Genomic DNA, 20,922 nt, shown 5'->3' on the forward strand with positions numbered 1-20,922 from the left:
CCTGTTATCCCTGATCTCTCTAGGACCTTTATCATGAAGGGGTGCTGGATTTTGTCAAAGGCTTTTTCAGCATCTAATGAGATGATCATGTGGTTTTTCTTTCGCAGATGGTTAATATGGTGGATTACATTGATAGATTTTCTAATGTTGAACCATCCCTGCATTCCTGGGATGAAGCCTACTTGATCACGGTGGATGATTTTTCTGATGTGTTCTTGAATCCGGTTTGCGAGTATTTTATTGAGTATTTTTGCATCAATGTTCATGAGGGAAATTGGTCTATAGTTCTCTTTCTTAGTTGTGTCTTTGTGTGGTTTGGGTATCAAGGTAATTGTAGCCTCGTAGAAAGAGTTTGGCAGTGAGCCTTCTGCTTCTATTGTGTGGAATACTTTCAGGAGTATTGGAATTAGCTCTTCTTTGAATTTCTGGTAGAATTCTGCACTGAAGCCATCTGGGCCTGGGGTTTTTTTATTTGGGAGACTTTTGATGACTGCTTCTATTTCATTAGGGGTTATAGGTCTGTTTAGATTGTTTATCTGTTCTTGATTTAGTTTTGGCAAGTGACATCTATCCAGGAAATTGTCCATTTCCTTTAAATTTTGAAATTTTGTGGAGTACAGATTTTCAAAGTATGCCCTGATGATTCTCTGGATTTCCCAGAGTCTGTTGTTATGTCCCCTTTTTCATCCCTGATTTTGTTAATTAGCTTGCTCTCCCTCTGTCTTTTGGTTAGTTTGGACAGAGGTGTATCTATTTTGTTGATTTTCTCAAAGAACCAACTCTTTGTTTCATTGATTCTTCTCAGTGTTTTTCTGGTTTTACTTGATTGATTTCAGCCCTCAATTTGATTATTTCCTGGCGTCTGCTCCTCCTGGGGGAGTTTGCTTCTTTTTGTTCTAGAACATTCAGCTGTGCTATTAATTCTCTAGTATGACTGTTCTCCAGTTTTTTCATGTGGGCACTTAGTGCTATAAACTTTCCTCTCACCACTGCTTTCAAAGTGTCCCATAAGTTTGTGTATGTTGTGTCTTCATTCTCATTGAAATCGAGGAAGTCTTTAATTTCTTTTTTTATTTGTTCCTTTACCCAGGGATGGTGCAATTGTGCATTGTTCAATCTCCATGAGTTTGTAGGGTTTCTGCGATTTGTGTTATTGTTGAATTCTAATGTTAATGCATGGTGGTCTGATAAGATGCAGGGGGTTATTCCAATTTTTTTGTATCTGTGGAGATTTGCTATGTTTCCTATTATGTGGTCAATTTTAGAGAAGGTTCCATGTGGTGCCGAGAAGAAGGTATATCCCTTTGTATTTGGGTGGAATGTTCTATAGATGTCTGTTAAACCCAGTTGGGTCATAACTTCTATTAGTTCTTTTGTTTCTTTGTTAAGTTTCTGTCTGGAGGTCCTGTCTAGCGGTGAGAGCGGAGTGTTGAAGTCTCCTACTATTAGTGTGTGAGATTTTATGTGCATTTTGCACTTTAGTAATGTTTCTTTCACGAATATAGGTGCCTTTGTATTTGGGGCGTAGATGTTTAAAATTGAGACTTCGTCTTGATGTATTTTTCCTTTGATGAATATGAAGTGTCCTTCTTCATCTCTTTTGATTGATTTTAATTTGAAGTCTAATTTGTTAGATATTAGAATTGCTACACCCGCTTGTTTCTTGGGACAGTTTGATTGGAAGATCTTTTCCCAACCCTTTACTCTGAGATAACGTCTGTCTTTGATGTTGAGATGTGTTTCTTGTATGCAGCAGAAGGAAGGGTTCTGTCTTCCTATCCATTCTGCTAGTCTGTGTCTTTTTATAGGCAAGTTGAGGCCATTGACATTGAGGGATATTAATGACCATTGATTGGTGATCCTTGTTTGGGCTTGATTTATTGTTAGTGAAGTTATTTTGTGTAGTTTCTCCTCCCTTTTTCGTTTGGTGTTTTGTAAAGTGTGGTTATATATTGCCTGTGTCTTTGTGAATGTAGTTATCTTCCTTGGCTCTAGGTTTTCCTTCTAGCATTTTCTGTAGAGCTGGATTCATGGATACGTATTGTTTAAATCTGGCTTTGTCATGGAATATTTTGTTTTCTCCATCTATGGTAATTGAGAGCTTTGCTGGATATAGTAGTCTGGGCTGGCATCCTTGTTCCCTTAGCATTTGTAGGACATCTGTCCAGGATCTTCTAGCTTTCATCGTTTCCATTGAGAAGTCAGGTGTAATTCGGATAGGTCTGCCTTTCTATGTTACTTGGCCTTTTTCTTTAGCTGCTCTTAGTATTTTCTCTTTACTCTGTAGGGTTGATATTTTGATTATTATATGGCGAGGTGACTTCTTTTTCTGGTGCAGCCTATTTGGTGTTCTGTAAGATTCTTGTACTTTCATAGGCATATCTTTCTTTAGGTTAGGGAAGTTTTCTTCTATGATTTTGTTGAATATGTTTTCTGTACCTTTAAGTTGAATTTCTTCACCTTCTTCTATACCTATTATTCTCAGGTTTGGCTTCTTCACGGTGTCCCATATTTCCTGGATATTTTGTGTTAAGCATTTGTTGGTTTTGAGATTTTCTTTGGTTGAGTCTTCAACACCTGAGATTCTCTCTTCTATCTCTTGTATTCTATTGGTGATACTTGCATCGGTAGTTCCTGATCGTTTACCCAGCTTTTCTATTTCCAGCATCCCTTCATTCTGTGTTTTCTTTATCGTTTCTATTTCAGCTTTCAATCCTTCAACTGTTTGAGTTGTTTCCTTAAATTTTTTGGTTGTTCTTTCTTGGTGGTATTTAGATTTAGCTTTTCAGGTCTTGCTGGTGTTGGATCCCTGGATTCTGGTGCAGTCATGTTGGTGTTTCTATTGCTGAGTGATCTCTTATTCTGTCTTCTTCCCATCTCTTCTTTCAGTGGGTGCTGGTGTGGTCTTTCCATCTCCACTGGTCTCCTTCCTTCCTGCAGCTGAAGCTGGGGATGCTGACACGGAGTTTGGGTCCTGGTAGGGCTGATGTCTTTCCTGAAGCTGGTCTCACTGGGGTTGGGGTCTTGGAATTGTTGACTTCTTTGCTATGTGGGCAGGTCTCCTGAAGCTGTACTCACTGGGGTTGGGGTCTTGGAAGGGCTGATATCTTTCCTGAAGCTGGACTCGCTGGGGTTGGGGTCTTGGAAGGGCTGATATCTTTCCTGAAGCTGGACTCGCTGGGGTTGGGGTCTTGGAGGGGCTGATGTCTTTCCTGAAGCTGGACTCGCTGGGGTTGGGGTCTTGGAGGGGCTGATGTCTTTCCTGTGTGGGCGGGTCTTCTGGATGCCAGGAGAGGCCCCGAAGATCGAGGGGGATGGGGGATGAGCGGGCGGTCCCCACCGGAGACCCAATCTCACCTCATCCATTTCCTTTAAATTTTCGAATTTTGTGGAGTACAGGTTTTCAAAGTATGACCTAATGATTCTCTGGATTTCCTCAGAGTCTGTTGTTATGTCCCCCTTTTCATTTCTGATTTTGTTAATTTGCGTGTTCACTCTCTGCTGTTTGGTAAGTTTAGACAAAGGTTTGTCTATCTTGTTGATTTTCTCAAAGAACCAACTCTTCGTTGCATTGATTCTTTGTATTGTTTTCCTGGTTTCTACTTTGTTGATTTCAGCCCTCAATTTGATTATTTCCTGGCGTCTACTCCTCCTGGGGGAGTTTGCTTCTTTGTGTTCTAGAGCTTTTAGCTGTGATGATAATTCTCTGGTATAACTGTTCTCCTGTTTCTTCATGTGAGCACTTAGTGCTATGACCTTCCCCCGTAGCACTGCTTTCAAGGTGTCCCATAGGTTTGGGTATGTTGTGTCTTCATTCTCATTGAATTCAAGGAAGTCTTTAATTTCTTTTTTTATTTCCTCTTTGACCCAGGGATGGTGCAGTTGAGCATTATTCAATTTCCATGAGTTTGTAGGTTTTCTGCAATTTGTGTTGTTGTGGAATTCTAATTTTAAAGCATGATGGTCTGATAAGATGCATGGAGTTTTCCCAATTTTTTTGTAGCTGCTGAGGTTTGATATGTTGCCAAGTATGTGGTCGATTTTTGAGAAGGTTCCATGTGGTGGTGAGAAGAAGGTATATTCTTTTTTATGTGGATGAAATCTTCTATAGACATCTGTTAATCCCAGTTGGGTCATTACTTCTATTAGACCCTTTGCTTCTTTGTTGAGTTTCTGTCTGGTATTCTTGTCTAGTGGTGAGAGTGGTGTGTTGAAATCTCCCACTATAACTGTGTGGGGCTTTAGATGAGATTTAAGTTCTAATAATGTTTCTTTAACGAATGTGGATGCCTTTGTATTGGGGGCATAGATGTTCAGGATAGACACTTCATCTTGGTGGGTTTCACCTGTGATGAGTATGTAATGACCTCCTTCATCTCTTTTGATTGATTTTATTTTAAAGTCCAGTTTGTTAGATATTAGGATTGCTACCCCTGCTTGTTTCTTGGGTCCATTTGATTGAAAAATTTTTTCCCAACCTTTAACTCTCAGGTAATGTCTGTCTTTGAGGGTGATGTGTGTTTCTTGTATGCAGCAGAAGGAAGGGTTCTGTCTTCGAATCCATTCTGCTAGTCTGTGTCTTTTTATGGGTGAGTTAAGGCCGTTAATATTGAGGGATATTAATGACCATTGATTGCTCATCCTTCTTCGATTTGCAATGGTTGTTGGTGATGGAATTATGTGTGGAATTTCACCCCTTTGTTCTTTTGGCTGTTGGTAGAGAGGGATTCTCTAATGCCTATGTTTTTCTGGTTGTAGTTAACTTCCTTGGGTTGGAGTTTTCCTTCCAAAATTTTCTGTAGGGCTGGGTTAGTGGACACATATTGCTTGAATCTAGTTTTGTCATGGAATATCTTGTTTTCTCCATCTATAGTGATTGAGAGCTTTGCCGGGTATATTGCATGTGAATCTTTACTGAGCTTTCTGCCTTTTCTTTCATGTGGAAAACAAATGTGACCTGGCACAAGCCTTTAATCCAAATGCTCAGGAGGCAGAGAGAAGTGTGTCTCTATGAGTTCAAGACCAGCCTGGTTTACAAAGTAAGTTCCAGGGCAACTGTACTACATAAAGCCCTGTCTTCGAAAAATATAATATGCACATGTATTATCTATTTATTTTTCCAGGCTGATTGTATTGTTGGTACTTCCTTGTCCCTGCTGTGTTTCCTGGAAATGACAACAATAAGCACCATTGTTTCATGCATGACTTTATAGGAAAGATTTTTCATTGACCTAAATTTGTTATTAGAGTAGTAGTGGGCTATTCATGTATGGCTTTAAAATAAGGAAATGTATGTCTATACCTAGATATTTGTAGACTTTATATTCCTTTATATTATGATGAAACTATATGGCGAGATCTGTTGCAACATGCTGTATATGGTGGATATATGATCAAATATACTTTATATGGTGATAAAGTCTAATTACCACAGCATCCAGAGGTCAATTTTAAGTTTGAGCCGTAAGGGCTGCACCCAAGATGCATTGAGCATGGTTGAGTCATGCATTTAGAAATAAGAATTCAGTGTCCATATTTATGCATTTAAACCAGACAAACCTTTTGTTACTTTCTTACTTTTTTAGGCTGGGGGTGGGGGATAGGCAGGTTGCTTATATTTTTCTGTTTTCCTGATAGGGCTGCTCCCGTCTCTGCTTGGCCCTACTGTCTCTATCTGTGCAGCCTTGCAGCAAGGGTCATTATATGGGATCTAAATAAATTATCGTTCAGTTGAAGTGTCTGGCAGTGACCAACTTTGATGTCTGGTCTTGTGGGTGCTTTTGGTCATGTCTGCCTCCTCTGCCAGGCTTATCATTGGCATTCTGCCTGGGACTGTGGCATCTATCAGTGGGTGACTGTAGTGTCGGTGGGCGAGGGACAGTCCTCTCACTGACTGCCAGCACTGCTCCAACACATGGGAGCCAGCTCTACTCCCTTGGGGAGCCTGGATTCCTGACACAGAGAGGACCAGGGTAGGCTGACCAAAAACTACTGTTGCAATCCCTGAAATCCTGGAAAGGAGAGAACATGATCAGAAAGGGCCAGAGGCTCAGAGGAACCTTAGGCCAGGGTAGAAACTAATTTACCGACAATCACCACAAAGAGAATGACTATAGACAACAGGACAATCAAGCAGGATTGAAGAGACATACAAAAAGAAAAATGCTATGCCCAGGGACCCGAGAATCCCAAACCAGTCCCAAAGCACAACAGATGAGCAACCCAATGGCCAGAAGAGGGGTGGAAGTGTCCTACATGCCCCCAGCTTGGACATCTTTGGTGAGTCCACCTAATCTTACTGAGCCTTCCTTTGTGGGAGCACCAGAAACCAGAGAAAGCATACCAACTGGCCAAAACTGCTGGCAGAATAAAGTCTGCCAGAGGTGGGGTGCCGCTCACCCAGAACCAGAAAGGTGTGAAGTTTCATGTTTGGGCACCAAGAATATTGGGTCTGGGAAACTCGAAAATAACAGGGAAAGATCATCAAAGTCTATAAAATCAGAAGCAACCTTTATTTCCCCACCTCCCACTTCCCCCAAGAAAATCACTGCAGGTCACAAAAAGCTTAACAATTAACTAGGACCACCGCCAGAGATCAGGCTTCTGAAAGTGAAGCAATGGGGACTGGTTTTGGGTTTCTTCTTTTACTAAAGTCAAGCACCACATGTGGGTCAAAGAGCTTAGGTTTAACAACATTTGCTTATAGGATGTTAAGATGTTAACTGAGGATGTTTGCAAAAGCATGTGGCTGACACAGCCACTTTTCCCTGTCCTTGAAAGAATGCAAGGCAGAGAGTAGAACCACACATGAGGATCATTAAAAATTAAGGAAATGCAACACAGAGGGCCCCAGTGAGGCAACAGTTAGAAGCTAAAGTTTGTCTGCCCTACCTGCCTAGGAGTGAAGCTGGGAGGCAGGACACAATTGTTAAAAGTTTACCTCTGTACGCAGTGGCTGTCGGGATGTCTGCTCTTAAGGCAGAAAGTGATTGTTAAAGGTTAAGTACCTGCCAGCTTTATAACATTTTTTCCAAAATGTGCTTGGACATACAGTTTTATATTTTGATAATCCTGGACACTTCAGTTTTCATCCCCTTTCAGTGTATTGAAAGCAAATGAGCCTTGTAAGTGGCCATCTGTACAGATCTGGTTAGAGCTTAGCTTAACATGGTACAAGCACAAATGATGTCATTAATTAAATAGCAATAAAAGAAATCAATTCCCAAGTGCATCAGGTGATGGGACAGGGTACACTGCAGGTCAGCACCAGGTTTCCTGGTAAGAAACTGTAGAGAGATGATCAGAGAGAGTCACCTGACTGGGGCAGATGAAGGAGGAAGTACAATGGCTGAGACATGACTAGTTGGATGCTTTTAACACTGAAGATGTGATGTTGCCCTGGAACAGAAAAGGAAGAATAGAAAGTAGGTTACACAAGGCTGTTGGAAGGAAACACTTCCTTTCTGCTCTTCAGTAAAAGGAAATAATAATCCTGCATCCAAAATTTGTCATTTTGGATGAAATATAGTAGAGGATGTGAAAGTAGAACAAAATATTCCTTTTGCCATGTCACAAAACTTCTTTCCATATTTCTCTCCTTTGTTCTTATCCTTTATCATTGAGGTCTTTCAATCCTCTCTGCAGCGTCCATCCTGATTGTCCCATCTTTCTGGTCCCCCCTTTCCTCATCCCAGTTATACAGGTACCTGAGCAGAGTGTCAGTAGTCAAGACCGACAGACCCAGGGTCACAGCAGCAATGGCCTCATCAGTCCTGGTGATGATCAAGGAGGAGGTGACCTGTCCTATCTGCCTGGAGCTCCTGAAGGAACCTGTGAGTGCCGATTGTGACCACAGCTTCTGCAGAGCCTGCATCACACTGAACTATGAGGCTAGCAAAGTCAAAGAAGGGGAGGGCATCTGCCCTGTGTGCCGAGTTACTTACCTGTTTGGGAATCTGAGACCTAATCGACATGTGGCCAACATAGTGGAGAGGCTCAAGGGGGTCACGTCCTGCCCAGAGGAGGAGCAGAAGGTTCATGTCTGTGTACAACATGGAGAGAAACTCCAGCTCTTCTGTGAGAATGACATGGTGGCCATCTGCTGGCTTTGTGAGAGATCTCAGGATCACCGTGGTCACCAAACAGCTCTCATTGAAGAGGTGACCTACAAATATGAGGTAAGAAGAGGGAGGAGCAGCAGACAGTAACAGCTGGGACATCATATTCCCAAGGTTTGTTATATCATTCCATTCTTTCTTACATTTAGAGTACTAAAAAGACATGATGATTTATTTCATTTAATCATATGATAATCAGCCTGTACTACAAATATTAGGATAAAGAGTAGTTTTGGAACTGTTCCTGTAAAGTTGCGTAGATGACAAAGAAAAACCAATAGCAATTTATTCCATATTTATCTTCTTTCCACGTTAATGTCAGATTCACTCACACTACGGAAAATCCAGTCTAGTGACCGTCAGCACTGGGTTAGTAAATGAATGACATACAGCAGCGAAGAGAATATGCATGTGGCGGGTTTGTATTTGCTAGGATGACTAAGAGAGAGTTCTGCGTCTTTGTCTGTATGGGGGTTGTGTGTGTATAAATACAAGAGTTGGGTGAGCTGTAAACTGAAGATTTACATTATTTCTGTGCATAAATCATGGCACAAGTTGTAAAAAGAGAACAGTCTTAAGGGTCCTGTCTTTCCAGAGGGCTTTTTTGGTCTTTGGTTAAAACAACCATCCTATTAAGCACAGAGCTTGACTCTGCTACAATTCCTCTCCCACAGGGGAAGCTCCAGGCTGTTCTGCAGACACAGATGGCAAATGAGAAAAGATGTGATGAATGGGAAGATTATCTTCAAAAGGAGAAAACATACTGGGAGGCAAGTGGGGACCCTTCCTAAGAGAGTTAGCCTGATGTCTGGAGAGACCTGGGCAAAAAGCTCCCTGGCTCTTCACTCCCTGGTAGTTGATAAGGCCAAGTGGCCTTGATTAGTCCTCTCTACCTGTTCCCTTGGAGCTGGGGCTGAACAGTGAGTGCCTCACAACTGAGCCTGGCTATGTGAAGAGCTGACACCATGGAGAGGCCCCAGGATGATGGTCACTGAGTTCTGGGCCTCACTCCGGTGGTGTTTTCTGGAACTATGACTGTTGGAAAGATGCTTGGGAACAGTCACTATTCTATACTTGGGGTTAATTTATCTGAGGGGTTCAGAGGTGGGATGAGAAAGGAGTATCCTATGCAAGAATAGGACTCTGGGGCAGGTGTGTGAACACTGAGCCACACCCAGGCATCCCACTTTGGCTCAGGTGTCCTTTGTAAAGGTGACCTGAGATCTTTGTTTTGGAATGTCATGAACAGACACTGAAAGGACACACATGCTTCCCTAAGACTCCCTTCCCTCCCCACACTCAGTTCCCTGTGAGAAGTCACCATCACCACAGTGGTTTTCTGCCCTCCAGTCCCATCAGGACAGTCTGAATTCCTTCCCCCTTTCTTATCCCTCAAGGCCCAAATACACAGTGAGGAAGAAAACATTCAGATGGCATTCGAAGGACTGCAAGAATTCCTGGACTCGGAGAAGAAGAGTGAGCTGCAGAAGCTGATGCAGGAGAAGGAAGGCATCATGAACAGCCTGGCAGAGTCTCAAACTGAGCTGGAGAAGCAGAGGGAGGCAGTGAGAGACCTCATCTCAGATGTGGAGCATCAGTTGCAGTGCTCAACCTTTGAAATGCTGCAGGTAAGACTGCAGGAGGTCCCAGCATCTGAGAGTCAAGAGACCTGGAAGCCTGTGCCCTCCCTGAACTCTTTCCTGGGCCAGTTTCAGAGGCTGGGGAATCGTTGCATGCATGGTGGCAAGGAGAAATTGTGTTTTTTAGCTTATCAAGTAGAGTACAGAAGTTGAACCCTGTAGAGATCTTTTGCCTCATGGTGTTACTACCCCGCTGTAATGCTGAGCACTCGTGATGTATGTTTTCAATCGTCATTATCACTTCCCTTGAATTTAAAATTAGTGGAAATTATTTCCCCCCTTAGAAGTTTGGACACATAACCCCCACTGCCTCTGATTCCAGTAGTGTGGTCAGTAGGAGGGGAGTTACTATCTAAGATCTCAGAAAGTTTGTCCTGTCTCTGTCTTTGAGTTTCTGCGATGAAAGGTAATCCTTACAGGTGTAAAGTTTGTATTGTGTTTCATTTCTATCACATTTGTAAATGATTTAAACCAAAGTCATAATCTGCTGATGAATATCTTGGTAGGAATTTGTTTCTATTATTTCAGTTGTCAATGTTACAGACCTTGGTAGTTTTAGGAACTTCTCACACTATATTAATTTATTGGTTTCCATTGTGTTGATTTAACTATTATTGAGAACACTCATCCATTACCATTATTAGACGGAGTTATCCGTACAGACTTAACCAAAGTAGTTCTACCTACAGACACCACACTCTACAAGCCTGATATTATATCTCTTGACCAAAGAATCTGCCCACCTTTCTCTGCCACCAGCCCCTGTTGTCACATATTCTAGTCTTTACTTTTGTAAGATGAATTTTTCACATGACACATATTTAAATGGTAATACTTAGTGTTGTGTTTTCCTGAGCCCAGCTGGTTTAGCGTAACATAAATTCTCTGACTTCATCCAATGTAGTACCACAAGTGGCAATACTTGCTTTGATTGACTAATATCTTCACATATATGCTTATCATATCATTATTATCCATTCCTCTGCTAATTAGTTCTCTGGTTGTCTCTATTTTATCTACTATGACAATGACTAAGTGGACATGATCAAACAGACGCCTCTATGAGGAAAAGTTTGAGCGTCAGAATTCACCTATAACTTAAATGATTAGTTATCCCCAGAATTCCTTTTACTAGGGGATCTACTGTTGGTGGTTTGTGTTATATAAAATAAAGCCATGAGTAGCCAAGTATCTATGGCCTTTGATCCCAGGACTTGAGAGCTTCTCACACACAGAGAGAAACAAGAGAAGCACATAACAATGAAAATTATATATAAACTTCCCATCTTACAACCAGGTATCCTGGCTCACTCCTTTAATTACAGCGTTGGAATGCAGAAGTTAATGAAGCTACAAGGGTTCATTGCCAGCCCTGGTCTATACAGTGATTTCCAGGCCCGCAGGGTTACATAGTGAAACCCCAACTGGCCAGGTTGGAGAGACTAAGAGACTACAAAATGTCTAGGCTTAAATGAAATTTATCTACAACACCTCTAATTAAAGGCTCAGGGATCATTGCAGAAGAAGGGACAGAAACAGTGTGGGAGCAAGAGGTGATGAAGGTCTACAAGGAAAATAGTGTCTTCTGGACATAGCTTAGCAGCAGCACATATGAACTGAGATTTGTTGTGACACCAAACCCAACAACTGTGCAAGCCTAAACTACACCAAATTCCACTATGGAAAGTGAGCTTCCTTTGGAAGTGCAGCCACCCCTTTGGAGCTCCTGGTAATTGTTAGCAGTTAGGAGAAAGGTTACATTTACATATCAAAGTGGATTTGGTAGGGCTTGATATTTGTCTCATATAAAAGAACCAAATTAATATTACAACACATAAAAGGGATATTTAATAATTCTGCTGCATTTTAAAGATGGACAAAGATTTGAAAACCCACTCTGTCCATCTTCAGTTTCCCTAGAAAGAACACATTTCTCTTTAGATTAATTTATTTTCCTGCCAGGACAATTACAGAGAAAAGCAAAAAAAGGAGAAAAGGAGATGGGATTAATTGGTTTTAAGTATCCAACAATCTAAGCTTCTGGTCCTTGTTGTTTCTTCATTACTAATTTTTAATTGTGTCTAAGTGACTAAAATAATTTGGAAATCAGCTTCTCAGACATGCTAGTTGCAAGTAAGGTAATAAAAAGCTAACACATAGCAAGTTAAAAGTCATGTGTTTATGTATTTAGTTGTACACACAGCAAAACCAATGGAAACTTTCAAACTGTTGTCTATTCATCTTTGGTCTCCAAAGCCTTGTAGTATGAGACACAAAATAGTTTGTTAGTTTACATGTAAGTCAAGTAAAGAGCCATGCATCGTATTTATATCATGTTTTGGAAAACTGGAGGGGATTGGTTTGATTCTGTTTTGACTTTCTGTCTGCTGCCAGCGAGAGTGTGGCCACAATGTGCAAGAACATGCAGAACATGTTACTAACTGTGTTTTCTCCCTCCTTCCTAGGGTGTGAATTCTGTCCTAAGAAGGTATGTAGGGGCTGACAGGGAAGATTAGCCCTGTTGTGTGGTGAGAATGATTTAGTGTCCAACTAGAATAAAAGTGTCATAGGTTTGGAGGATTTAGACAAAGTGTTATTCTAAAGTACCAGTAAGGAAGAGGAAGGGAAAGGCAGGGTCTGCCTGTTTTGTAACTGTTGAGAATAGACTGATTATCTTTTAGGGGACTGGGTAATGGGGAGTCCAGAGTTAGGCTCAGCAGTGGGATGAGGCAAATGGAGTCACAGGTGCTTTCAGACTCCTGTGGTTCCCTCATTCTGTCCATGCTGTATGCTTGTGTCTGGCTCTGTGTGCAGTTAACAAGACTTTATTCATAGATTCATCCTAGCTACGCTGTGTCTTCCTTGTCTGCAATGTTCACAGAATTGCACACTGGGAAAATTCCTGGGGATCTGTGTGTTTCTCGTGGGATGGAAGAGATCCAGACTTCCTTTGTGATTGTGCTTAGCTTTTTGAAAAACAGACTTGAGTCTGTGGGCACAGTTGTTCCACATAAGCCACATACTTTAGAAGACTGGAAAGCTGTGCCTTTGTATGTAAAGAGTCACACCCAGGCTGCCAGCATCAGACTTGTTCTGAACATATGGGGCTCATATTGAAATTAATTTGGTGCTCCATCTTTGCCAAAATTTTCATCTTAAAAAAGAACTTGAAAATTCAGGAGCTGGCAAAGAGTGTCCATTGACAAAAGTGTTTGAAGTTTTGGCTTTCTCCAGACGGTTTTATCACATTCTATGACTCATTACCCAGAACAGCTTCTGAATCACCTACTCTAGACTGTCCATAAAACCCACCTTTCTTCTTCCTTCCTTCCTTCCTTCCTTCCTTCCTTCCTTCCTTCCTTCCTTCCTTTCTTTCTTTCTTCCTTTCTGTCTCTCTGCTTTCTGTCTGTATGTCTCTCTCTCTCTAATTTGTTTTTCTCACAAAGTTTCTCTGTGTAGCCTTGGTTTGCCTGATACTTACTCAGTATACCAGGCTGACTTCGAACTCAGAGATCCGCCTGAATCCATCCCCTAAGTACAGGGATTAAATGCTTGTGACTTCATGCCCACTGACACATCATTTTCTAGCTACCTCACATTGATTTCTTTTAAAACTCAGTAATTAATCATTTCATAAGAATGCTAGAAGGGAGAGTGGGGGAGCAAGTTTTTGCCTGTAAATTGAGGAGCTCTGCTGCTGAGGAGTAAGACTTTCCCACATCACACAGCAAGTAAGTGGTGAGCCGGGAATGAAGAATATGTCTCACAAGTCTGCAGTTAGTAGTCTACCCTCTTTTTCCCTTCTTGGAATTCTCGGGAGAGCTCCAGAACATCTATAATTAGAATGATATGGAGTGATGGGGAGACAGTGGTGGTCAAAAGTCACATTGTCTGAGATGTGGAGGTCAATCTTTTGTCCCTAGGAGTCTAACTGTAATAGTGACTCCCACAATGATCCCAAGAAAACAGAGAAGGATCTTCCGAGCTCCAGATGTGAAAGGCATGCTGCAAGAGTTTCAAGGTGAGAACAGCTGCATTCTGTGGTTAACTGGGGAATGCTATCAGTGGCTGGGACTGTACCATCTAGAAAGAAAGTGATGTTTATGCAAATAGGTAGAGAGACTCAGAAGAGTAAATAGTGTGCCCCAGTGATGTCATCATATTTAATGGGAAATCATCATGCATCCTGTCCTATATCATAGTTTACAATCCTTCCCCTATTCTGCAGAGGAGATTGATTTAATGTTTTGATTCCCTTGCTTGCATTTGATGCTGTGAATTTTCATCATTTCAGGGCTCATGGATGTGCAACGCTACTGGGGTAAGGAGAAATACAGCACCATAAGTCACTCTCTTCTTTATGCCTTTCAGAGTTTATTTCTCCATTAAAACTGATGTTGCATGCTATTTCTGCCAATATACACTCTCATGTGACTCTTAACCACTATGTCTCATTTTTCTGCAGTTCACGTGACCCTACGTCAAATGCACAATAACAACATTCTCATTGATATGGAAAAAAGACAAATACAACATTTAAATAACTATGGAAGAGCTTTGCAAGTTTCTGAGACCTTTACATTAGGTGTTCTTGGATATCCAGCTATGCAGTCAGGGAAACATTACTGGGAAGTGGACGTGTCTACAAGTGACGCCTGGCTCCTGGGATTAAATGATGGAAGACAAGCTCAACCCCAACTACACTCAATGAATCAAAGGGGCATCATGTATAATTTTCAGGATAAGCAACAAGTAAATTATCAACCTAAATGTGGCTACTGGGTTATAGGGATGAGGAATAGGTCCGTATATAATGCCTTTGTAGAGTGTTCTGTCACCCACAATGCCAGTGTCTTAGTCCTCTCTCTGACTCATCCTCCCAGTCGTGTTGGAGTTTTCCTGGACAGAGACACTTGCACTCTCTCATTTTATGATGTTTCCCACCATGGAGCTCTCATCTATAAATTCTATGAACCTTCCTTCCCTAATACAGTTTATCCATATTTTAATCCTATGGAATCATCAAAGCCAATGACAGTCTGTAGGCCACCATTCTAAACCCTCACCTATATCTGCACAGTGCCCCCTTGTCTGGTATATTTCATATGCTTGAGCTCTATAGGATCATTATAACTTTTTCTATCTCTGGTTTCAGAGAAGCATGGAGCTGCCTTGGCCTAGCTGCTTTGAGAAGCATGTGCCATAGGTTTCTCAGGTTAGAGTCCATGGCTCCTGGGGTACAATGTGACAACCAGTTCCTGAGAGACCAATGCACTCCCTCAGGCAGTGTAGTGTTCAGGCAATTTTAGGTTTCTCTGCATGTTTCCTTAGTAGTCAAGGAAGCATGGGAGCTTGTCAGGACAATTGGTCTTAGACATTAATCTTGTGTACCCTGTATGACTTTCAACCTTCATTGTTTTCCTGGCAACTGCCACTGTATTGACCCTGAAAATTACCATTATATTCTGTTTCTGATAAAGGTGTAAAAAGACTGATTTCTCTCAATAAAATTGTCACAGCTTCAGTCTTGTTGTGGCCCCTCCTACCTGAGCCTGGTTTCATTCCTTGCAGCCATATCAGGTGACCTTGGCCAGTAAGTAAGCACTGGCACTTACATTTGGTCTTTCTATTTAATAACCTTCACGTCTACAAACCAGTATGGATTCTTTTCCGTCATCCAGTTGCTCGTCTGTTCACAAGGCAATAGTAACTCATCATCTTCCTCATTAGGTGAGGTAACACCTCTGCTACCCTCCACCTCCCGTTTTGTGGTACCACAGAAGGAAGCCAGGGCCTTGCGCATGCTGAGGAGGTGCTCTGTCACTGAGTTACTCGTCTCAGCTCTGCCATGGCTCCACAACCCCATTCCTTCTGTCACTGACAAAGATAAAAGAAAGGTCTTCTCCAGCTCATTTGTTAGTTTTGAAAATTATTTGTAGGAATCACTAACCTAGGAATGAACCCTTAGTGGTAGGACAGTTTAACCATAATGCTTGTGCTTCATCAGAATTTAAGAAGAAACATCTCCAATGGTACCCACTAAGTCTGTGTGTTCAGAGTACCTGGTTCTACTCCTGCCACTACACATAGCAAGGTCAGCCTAAATAACATCCTCAAAAGCCTATGCTTTGTGTATCTTTTTTTTGGGGGGGGGAGGCTTGTTTGTTTGGTTTTCATTGTTGTTTTTTACAGTTTTACTATGATGAGTGCATAATTCTACAGGTCAGTACAAGAAAGTGAAGTTGAAATCTGATAGAAGGATCTGAGGATAAAAGTATTTTCCTCCAAACCCAGTGACTTGGGTTTAGTCACTTAAATGACAAGGTAGAAGGAGGCAGCCAATTGCTACAGATTAACCTCTATGTTTACACACATGCTGCAGTACACACAGGCCTAGACACACACACAAATATAAAATGAATTATGTAGTTTTAAAAAAAAGGAAGTTCAATGCATGTAATTCATCCATGGCACACTCACTAGATGGTTGTTCTGTTAATTACTGGGGAGATGTCCTAGACTGATGTTCCATGCAAAATGGTCACCTAGGAAGAACAAAGATTTCACTTTCCTGATGTCTTGCTGTTAGGTACTGGAATCTGCCATCAGGTCTACTCTAAAACGTTGTAGATATATGTGATTAAATTTTGGTTTCCACTTTTACCTTTTGAGAGGATAATTTTTATGGAGCTCTACTTGTTTCTCATCAAATATATTAAATCATGTGATTTTCCATTTTACAGTGTATGATAGTGATGACAATGATACCAATAAACTTACCTTGTGCTGTGTTGTGAAATGTAAACTACAGAATATATCTAGGAACTTACACATGTAAATGGTATCCAGTATGGTGTCTGTTTTGCCATCTTCTTGCTGTAACTGTAATAAAGGATTATTGAGATTGAGTACTAGAGCCTGGCATGATGGTTTTGATGTGATCGCAGCACTCAGGAGCCAGAGACAGGACTCTGATGTGCATCTGAGGCCAGACTCAGTTACAGAGTCAGACCCTGCTCTGTTTTGTTTTGCTTTTACAGATGAAAGTGCCAGGTTTTGTATGAGGGAACTGATTAAAAGGCACACTGTGAGGGATTACTGGGCAATAAGGAGTTCATTTGGAGTCAGATTGCCAAAAATAAGCAGAGAGACAGTGTGGGCACCGCATGGGGTAGAGGGTTCAGGCCCCAGCACCAGAGAAGACTGAATAGAGGAATATCTGGAGAGCATCAGTTGTCCTATGGTAGAAGACCTAGACTCTTACACTTTTTATGATGGGAGTGGGGCAGCTTCACCACAGAATACTGCAGCCAGGGCCTCTGATTCCAGACAGGAGGCAGATATATGACATAGTATTTCATGAATATTCGTTTAGGTTAGTGTGGCACCTGGAAAGCATATACAGAGGACTCATTTTGAGTAAAGCTCCATCATGTCTCTATCTATGACAGTAGAAAGGCAGTTACAGGGCAGTGCATAGATAGGAGATTCTAGCATTACATGCCTGCACAGTTTACCACAGCCACTCACGAATGTCACCATGCTTTGTTTAAGAATTAGAATGCCCTGGTTAGAGAGACGGCTTATCAGTTTATAGCACTGTATAGCACTGACTGCTTGCTTTCCAATGGTCCTAAGTTCAATTTCCAGCACCCACATGGTATCTAACTGTCTGTAACTCCAAGATCTGGCTCTCTGTCACACAGACATTCATGCAGAAAAAAAAAATCAATGCAAGTAAAATAAGAAATAAATAAATTGCTTAAAAATTAGAATATTTGAATTATAAAACCACAGGTGTTTTTACTTTTAGCAAATTATAAATTCATTCATGAGAAAAAATTTTCTAGGTTCATAGCTTTCCAATTTTTCCTTTTGATTAATATTTCTTCTATAACTGTGTTTCATTGTAAATCCTTCCCTCTGTTTGAAACAAATGCCAGTGTTTATTGTGCACAGTTAGAATCGCACACATTTGTAGCACTGCTCAATGACAGCGTGGCCAGTGTATTATTTAATGAATCATGTGGAGACTGGGGACATTACTCCCTTTTATTTTTAAATTTTGTTTGAACTGTTGAAGTTGGACCATAACAGTAGAAGGATTTGTCTACCCTCCTAGTCAACTATCTAGGTGAATTGGGATCACTATTTAAAGTATTAGTAGATGTCCTTTAAAAGGGACATAACCATTAAGTACCTTTGAGAATCATTTAAGGATTGTAAACTATACTATGTCCCAAATAGTCCTTTTTTTTTCTAACCTGTAGCTCTCACTAGCTGACAAGGCCTCATTTGCATCTGAGCTGACAAGGCCTAATTTGCATCTACACAGACACCTTTGGGGGTGGGGGCCTGCCAAAGCTGCAGGACAGTTCCCTGAAAAAACCTCTCTCTCTCTCTCTCTCTCTCTCTCTCTCTCTCTCTCTCTCTCTCTCTCTCTCTCTCTCTCTCTGACTGGCTCTGAGGGCTTAACTTGAATTTTTTGTTAAAATATTAACCGACTGACTGGATGTTTCTTTTGGCTATATCTAAATCGATTTAGGTAGTTTTTAACTGTTTGAAGGGATTTAAGTATCCCTTTAATCATATCCAAGGCAATTAGAACAGTTGCTTTTGTCAACATTCACGCATTTACATTTCACACTTCATACATACTGACATGGCCACGTCCATACACACAGACCATGCATACATATCTCTCCTTGCCTAGGTTATGATTAGTTTGTTGAACTGAAACTTCTTTAACAGAACAACTCCAGTCAATCTTTGAATTAAAACAAAAGGTTGAAAAAGTCCTGTATGTCCCTCGTCATTTCTTCATTAGAGAAGTTTTGAGCTACACTCAGGGGCTACAGCCATACCCACTCCTAGTAATTCTGTAGATGCAAAGTGGAAAGGCCAGGCTTTTGCCAAAAGTTTTTAGAGATGACTCACAAAATTCAATAACCTACTGTGGGGACACCAGACCTTGAGCAGAAACCCACTTCCCCTTCGGCCTGGGAGCAGGCATCTATGTAATGTTTACTGAAAACAATTCAGTGCTTTAAAGCTTGATAGGGCTCAGATAAGGGCTGGCTCACTGAAATACCATGCCTTCCACACCTCTATGGCTAGATGCCTCTTCCTGCCCCCTGTGGTGTCTCCCAGATTCTGGGGCCGGAGATTAAACCACCAGCCAGGAGGGTGAGAAGTGGAAAGAATGGTATGTAAATGGATGGCAAAAGTCCTTAAAAAGGGAAGCCCTTTTTCTTGGGGAGACTTCTCCAGAGATTTCGCCAGAGACTTCTCCTGAGATTTCGCCTGAGAGCTCTCCTAAGCGGACTGGGGTCTCCTCCTAAGCTGACTTGGGAAATATAAAGTTTTCTTAAAGCAACCGGTCTCTGTGTCATCTATCCCGACCACCTCGCTACATTCTTGGATGCAGGCCGCACAGCAGGTGCGACAACCTACCCCATATAAATATAACCAAACATTTTTATTTTATATACCTTTGTCTTTTTCTTTACTGAATACTAATACCTCATTTATTAACTGTTACCAATTTATTTAATTTACCCATCTTTAATCTATCTTCCCATTGAGGATGATCCTCCAATCTACCCTCCAACTGAGGGCAACTTCTTATCTTAGGTTCCCTTTTTTTCCTGACCTTTGTTAGGTGAGGGCCTATACATTTAATCCAATCCACCCTTCAACTGAGGGTGATCTCTTAGGTTCCCTTTCCTTCCTGACCTTTGTCAGGCAAGGACCTAGACATTTAATCTTGTACCCCTAGCTTGGTACCCCCTTTTTAATACATACTTATAGCCTTACTTGTTGGCTATCCTTTTAGATCTCTGAGTTTTCCGTTACTTTCCTGACCTCAGTGGATCAGGTGAAAGACTGGCCTTATTTATTAACTTTACTAATTTTTTAAAATTTATCTATCTTTAATCCATCCTCCCATTGAGGATGATTTTCCAATCCACCCTCCAACTGAGGGCAACTTCTTAGGTTTCGCTTTTCTTTTTTGACCTTTGTCAGGCAAAGGCCTAGACATTTAATCTGGTACCCCTAGCTTGGTACCCCCTTTTTAAAACATCCTTATAGCCTTACTTGTTGGCCAGTCTTTTAAATCTCTCAGTTTTTCTTTACTTTCCTGACCTCAGTGGATCAGGTGAAAGACTGGAGATTTCTTATTTTACCCTCCTTTTTTTTTTTTTTTTTTGACTGGGTTTCTCTCTATCCTTTTGGAGGCTGTCCTGGAACTTGCTCTATATACAAGGATGGCCTCCATCCTACCTACCTCTGTCTCTCGAGTGTTGGGATTAAAGGCATATGCCACCAACACCCGACTCTAAAGATCATAACGAACATCCTTCCAATCTGGGACATTTAAGCCTCCCCCAGTAATGAACCATGGACTGGCAAGTTCAATCCATTTTAAAAAGCCTTCCAAGGTTTTAGGCTTTACTGTAGTCCCATGTCCTTCAAGTAACTTTTTAACTTGATACTGTAATTCAAGCTTCCCAGAACTATTTCCCATGGTTTCTTTTCTTTTTTCCCCAATCTGCCCCTGGCCAGAAAAAGAGATGAACCGGCTCACTTACCTCGCTTTCATGATCTCGGTGGGACCTCCAATTGTCGCACCTGCTGTGCGGCCTGCATCCGAGAATGTAGCGAGGTGGTCGGGATAGATGACACAGAGACTGGTCGGTTGCTTTAAGAAAACTTTATCCTTCCCAAGTCAGCTTAGGAGGAGACCCCAGTCCGCTTAGGAGAGAGAAGTCTCAGGAGAAGTCTCTGGAGAAGTCTGTCTAAGAAAAAGGAGCTTCCCTTTTTAAGGACTTCTGCCATTTATCTACATACCATTCTTTCCTCCTGGCTGGTGGTCTAATCTCCGGCCCCAGAATCTGGGAGACACCACAGGGAAACAGGAAGAGGCATCTAGCCGTAGGAGGTGTGAAAGGCATGGTATTTCAGTGAGCCAGCCCTTATCTGAGCCCTATCAAGCTTTAAAGCACTGAATTGTTTTCAGTAAACATTACATAGATGCCTGCTCCCAGGCCGAAGGGGAAGTGGGTTTCTGCTCAAGGTCTGGTGTCCCCACAGATGTTATTCAGGTTTACACTGCTATTTTGAGTGTTAGGATTAGAACCCAGGTACTCTTAACACACAGTCTC

At 41.5% G+C, this 20,922-nt stretch overlaps 1 protein-coding gene across 2 annotated transcripts in view; it reads left to right on the plus strand.

The window, feature by feature from the left end:
• The window catches only part of LOC121144029 (tripartite motif-containing protein 30A-like), a 45,060-nt gene that overhangs the window by 17,601 nt on the left and 6,537 nt on the right, over window positions 1-20,922 (plus strand). The window contains exons 2-8 of one of the 2 annotated variants that reach the window (XM_040757192.1): window positions 7,695-8,177; window positions 8,792-8,887; window positions 9,515-9,745; window positions 12,223-12,245; window positions 13,681-13,778; window positions 14,052-14,078; window positions 14,223-15,281. In XM_040757192.1, coding sequence (XP_040613126.1) covers window positions 7,758-8,177; window positions 8,792-8,887; window positions 9,515-9,745; window positions 12,223-12,245; window positions 13,681-13,778; window positions 14,052-14,078; window positions 14,223-14,815 — 1,488 coding nt within the window. In that variant the 5' untranslated portion in view covers window positions 7,695-7,757 and the 3' untranslated portion in view covers window positions 14,816-15,281. Of the gene's footprint in view, window positions 1-7,694; window positions 8,178-8,791; window positions 8,888-9,514; window positions 9,746-12,222; window positions 12,246-13,680; window positions 13,779-14,051; window positions 14,079-14,222; window positions 15,282-20,922 lie in introns of those variants that run through there. The other variant, XM_040757197.1, reaches the window with a different exon arrangement.

This window comes from Mesocricetus auratus, unplaced genomic scaffold (genome assembly GCF_017639785.1).
Source record: "Mesocricetus auratus isolate SY011 unplaced genomic scaffold, BCM_Maur_2.0 Super-Scaffold_4256, whole genome shotgun sequence".
NCBI lineage: Eukaryota > Metazoa > Chordata > Mammalia > Rodentia > Cricetidae > Mesocricetus > Mesocricetus auratus.